This window comes from Chrysochloris asiatica, unplaced genomic scaffold (genome assembly GCF_000296735.1).
Source record: "Chrysochloris asiatica unplaced genomic scaffold, ChrAsi1.0 scaffold00003, whole genome shotgun sequence".
NCBI lineage: Eukaryota > Metazoa > Chordata > Mammalia > Afrosoricida > Chrysochloridae > Chrysochloris > Chrysochloris asiatica.
In genome coordinates this window covers 23,074,192-23,079,074 of record NW_006408521.1, presented here as the reverse complement: position 1 = coordinate 23,079,074, position 4,883 = coordinate 23,074,192, and the positions used below count along the sequence as shown (strand labels likewise).

At 39.9% G+C, this 4,883-nt stretch overlaps 1 protein-coding gene across 1 annotated transcript in view; it reads left to right on the top strand.

Annotated features, from left to right (window-relative positions):
* The window catches only part of ARHGAP19 (Rho GTPase activating protein 19), a 142,244-nt gene that overhangs the window by 43,694 nt on the left and 93,667 nt on the right, over positions 1 to 4,883 (top strand). Inside the window, exons 5-6 of the mRNA XM_006831456.1 lie at positions 99 to 325; positions 2,606 to 2,692. Of these exons, the coding sequence (XP_006831519.1) occupies positions 99 to 325; positions 2,606 to 2,692 (314 nt within the window). The remainder of the gene's footprint in view (positions 1 to 98; positions 326 to 2,605; positions 2,693 to 4,883) is intronic.

Sequence of the window (4,883 nt, the reverse complement as noted above, 5' to 3'; positions counted from 1 at the left end):
ACAACCAGAGCTCCTTATGAGGAACACTGATTTTTTTTATTTTTTAAAAACCCCCTTGTTATTTTCTTTCTCCTTTTCAATGACCTCCTTCGTTCTAGATTTGATGCAGTTTGATGATAAAGGCAACAAGACCAATATACCAGATAAGGTGCGGCAAATTGAGGCTCTTCAGTTGCTTTTCCTCATTCTCCCTCCACCCAATCGTAACTTGCTGAAGTTGTTGCTTGATCTCCTGTACCAGACAGCAAAGAAACAGGACAAGAATAAGATGTCTGCCTATAACCTTGCTCTTATGTTTGCACCCCATGTCCTATGGCCAAAAAATGTAAGTATTTAGAGACTAAAGAGAAAAAAGACTGCTTGGTTTTCTTGGGCTGGACCTTATTCTGTGGCCACACCTTGGTGAGGTTTTCAAGGGTCCAAGGTCTAGTGTTCAGCTTTATGAGGTTAGGAACTTAATTATTGGTTCATCCAAGAGTCATCAAATCTCAAGAGGCTGATTGCTGTCAACGTCATTTGTGAATCAATCTGATAAACCCGACTGGAAAGGCAGTTTATTAACGGAAACTCTTAGTGGAGAACTGTAGTTTCTACTAAATTAGTTAATAAACTTGTATGCTCCTTTTGGTCAGTGAATGTGCATTTCTTATTAATAGGAAAGACTTCTTAGAAAGTCAGATTACTTCTGAAAATTGTATGTGAGTATAAATTCAGAAAAGAGAAAGTTTTAGGATACGATTAGAATAAGAGTAATCTGCCTTGTCCTACAGAAATAATCTCCTGGGATAAAACTGAATTTTTTTTTTTTTTTGTACTGAGACTGTGGTTTACTCAATGACTTAACACAAGAAATAAAGTCTCCTAAATGAATTAATCGACTTGGAGGCACATAGGTTCATATCCCTGCCCCTTCATAACACAGGTTTTACTGTATGATGGAACCAGAAGCCAAGGTACTTGGATCGGAAACTACAAGTCAGCTATGGGACCCATGTCCTGCACCCTTTCTACTTAGGTTTCTCTTTAAACCAGGCTACCTTTATCACTTATTTCACAAGGTCGGGAAGAGGACAGAAATAGCTAGGTTGTGGTGATACACAGATATTTTGGGGTTATAAGTAATGAGAAAAGGAAGGTAAAGGAGAGGGGCTGTGTGGAGCAGGTTACCTAACTATTTTATATATATACTTATATAAACCAGTATAAAGTTCTGGGCTAGGAGTGGGAGCCTTTGCTTAGAGAAAGGCAGGACGGGATGGAGAGGTCACACGAACACTTGTCCATATAAGAGCTAACTAAGACTTGGAAACAGAGTGAGTAAATGGTAATTACCAATAAAAGTATTTAAGGGGTCCTGGTGACAGCACAGTGGGCTAAGGGTTGGACTTGTAACTGAAAGATTGGCAATTCAAAACCACCAGCCTCTCCTTGAGAGAAAAACGGAGCATTCTGTTTCCACAAAGACTGACAATCTTCGAAGCCTACAGAGCAGTTCTACTCTGTCCTGTAGGAGTGCAACGAGTGCGAATCAACTCGATGGCAATAGGTTTTGGGGTAAAAGCAAGTAGATAACACAGATGGTGTTGAGGAAGAGAGCTTTGGGATAGCAGAGATAGTTGTTAAGTGCTGTTGAGTGGGTTCTGACTCGTAGTGACCCTTTATTAGGGTTTCTAAGGAGTGACTGGTACGGATAGCAGTCCAGTGCTGATCCTACAGTACTACACCAGGATTCCAGGGGAGATATTCAAGCACTTCAAAAAGAGCCAGGGGAAACAAGTAGGAAATCAATGAAAAATTGACTTCAGTTTAAACAGGACATTAAACTGGTGCTAAACAGTGCAGTCATGGCTAACAAAACAAAACTGGAAGAGCTCTGAATTTTAAAAATCTGGGTGAACAGGAATAATCACCAGAATAGAAAAAATTACTATTTTAAGTCTGGATTGGAGGACTCAGAAGAGATAGAGTGGGCTCTTTCAGTGGTCTGATGCAGGAGATTGGATTATTGGTGTAATTGTGGAGAGCAACATGTTGAAACTGTGCAGTCGGCTGCCATTCTGTGGGCAGGAGATATGGGTTTTATAGACTGCATATTCCCTAAGAGGGAAGTTAGTTTTAGCAGTACTGTGACCTGTACTTTTCCCCTTCTGGTTATTGCTCTGGTTCACTGAAATTTTTTAATTTGGGTCTGTCCTTGCATTGCTTCCTCGCCATGACTGAAGGGGGCTGGATCTGTTTGAAGCTGGTGATTTTTAAGAAACAGATGTCACTTTTGGTATCAATTGGTAGCAGCTGTTCTCTTCAGTCTTTGGAGAAATTTCAGTTTCGCTTGCATGTCTAATTTTCAAGCAGAATTAGGAAATGAAGGTTGGTTTTTAAGGATTTGTGGTCACTCCAGGGACACATACTTCTTTCTAGTTTATGTCCTGTCCTGTGGAAACCTATTGAAGTGTAAAGCCTTTCCAGAATTACAAGCACCTTTGTTAAGGATAGAAACTATTATACATTTTGAAACAATAAGCTTGTAATTAAGTAAATGGAATATCTGCCTTCTACTTCGCAGCTATTAATGCCCCCCCACCCCCTGTTTCTTTTCCCTGAATAGGTCACTGCAAATGACCTTCAAGAGAACATCACAAAGTTAAACAATGGGATGGCTTTTATGATTAAACATTCCCAGAAACTTTTTAAGGTACGTAAAGGATGGGATTTCGTAGTAACAGGAAAGGAAGATGGAGCAAGGTAGGGCTCGAAGATAATTAGATAAAAAAGGAGCAGACTGGGATTTTAAACCAGGTGAAGAGTGACAAAATCCAGGGAGAAGAACCAAGGTGGGGAAATAGGAGGCAACCTTGGGACTGCCCTTTGGATAATTGATTCCACATTTTTTCTTAAAAGGCAGCACCGACTGGCATCCAAATAGTTTGATTCGTTTGCTTCCTGCCAGGAGAATTTGAGGGTCTAATTGTCTGTTTTCATTTTGTATTTTTATCCCTTTCAATCCAATTGTTTTTGCTGAAATAATTTTCTCAAGAAATTTGTGGATCTTCTGTGGATTTCAGTTAGAACTTTTGAGTATAAACCCTTCTCTCTCTTGGCCTTCTACTGAGAGGCCTGTGATGTTATTAGTTGGTATCAAGTTGGCTCTGATTCATGGTGACCCACATACAACAACGGGAAACCTCCCTGCTCCTGCGCCATCTTCATGGCTGGTGGTCAGCTTGGGTCCACTCTTGTGGTCTCTGTGTATTTTGACTGCCTTCCAACCTTGGGTCCTCATATCTCAGCACTATAGTGAACAAGTTATGTTGTGATCTGTGAAGTTAATTGGTTAATTTTTTTTGAAGTAATTTTGTCTTAGTCTACAAGCTCCGCTGAAACCTGGGTGACCTTACTGATACTTGAAATGCCAGTGGCTTAACTTTTAGCATCATAGCAACACTCATGCCACCATACTATGGCAAAGTGACAGACGGGTGGAGATGGTTGGCAGGCCAGCTCATTTCTTCAGAGGGCCGTTAGTGTGATGGAATTCTGTGACCTTTTAATCTTTGTAAAGTTTTAGCAGAGGTTGTACAGTCACATCGTTGGCTGTTTCTGTCGAGCATGTTTTTCTGATTGTGAATCTCTTCATTTTATCATCTGGAGAGGCTGATCATTTTCAAAGTCATTCAGTCTTGGTTCTTTTTTGTTTAACAGTTCTTACATCAGTTTCTCTCTTTCTTCTCACAGCATAGCTGATTCTTCTAGCTCAACAGAAGAGTCTTTCTAGTAAGTTCTAGAAAAATAGAGCCATATGCATACTTTAATCACAGTTATGACATCTCATCGTTCTGCCATATAATGTAACCAATTACAAGAACCAATTCAGTAGCCAGTATTCTGTTGTTTAGAAGCAAGTCCCAATTCCTCTCACTTAAGGAGGAGGGGACTATACAGGGTATGAGCTTGGAGGTAACCCTAGGATTTGTCCATTACAATCAGGTTTAGAACTCAGAATTTAGACAAGGAAATAGGTTAAGAGATGAATTAAGAGCTAAGGTGCCCCGGCCAAAGATTATAGTCACTAAGAGGTAAGTGATTATAATCACTAAGAGGACGCCTGAGGAAAGATGGATTTTTAATGACGAGAGGAGATCTTGAAAATGAGTTCTTTATATATTTCCTGTGTAGGGGAAGAAGTAGTTCCAAAGCAGGAATTTATAAATAGAGAGGAGCTGTGGGTATGGAGAGTAAGGCGGTGCCTAGCAGTCATTGTGAATCAAAATGGGGGTGTTTCTAGGGGCCAATTCCTAATAGATAGTTCATTCACTTGCATTCTCCTGTTACCACTGATTTAAGGTTAACTTTTCATAGCTATCACCCACAAGTTAAAAGAGAGGTGGGATCTCGGGGGTCAGACACCAGTATTCCATTTCACAGTTTCGAACCTGTTCACCTTCTGATCTATGTGTGGAGGCCTTTATCCCTTATCCCCTGTTCAGTATACATAGTTCATGTATGCAGTGGAGTTGTATTTCCTTTGTGTGCTCTCTTCTTGAGAGTACTACTGTTACAGAACTTGGAGATAAATCACAGTACAGTCTTCAGTGTAATTGTGCTTAGTTCAAGTTATAATGATTAGATTGTCAGCCATTCTCTATTTTACTCCTCATTTGTCTTCCAGAGAATTCTCTTTTTAGCATCTCACTTAAGAATTGTGATTTCTGTTTCAACTGTGTCTTTGCTTTCAGGCTGGATTGAATACTCTTTAAATCTCTGTAGATCTCTAAGGGTGAGATGTGACAAATTGAAGAGGAATGGTGTTGCATTTATTGTCAAAAAGAACATATCCAGATCAGTCATGAGGTACAATGCTGTCTGTGACAGGATAATATTCATGC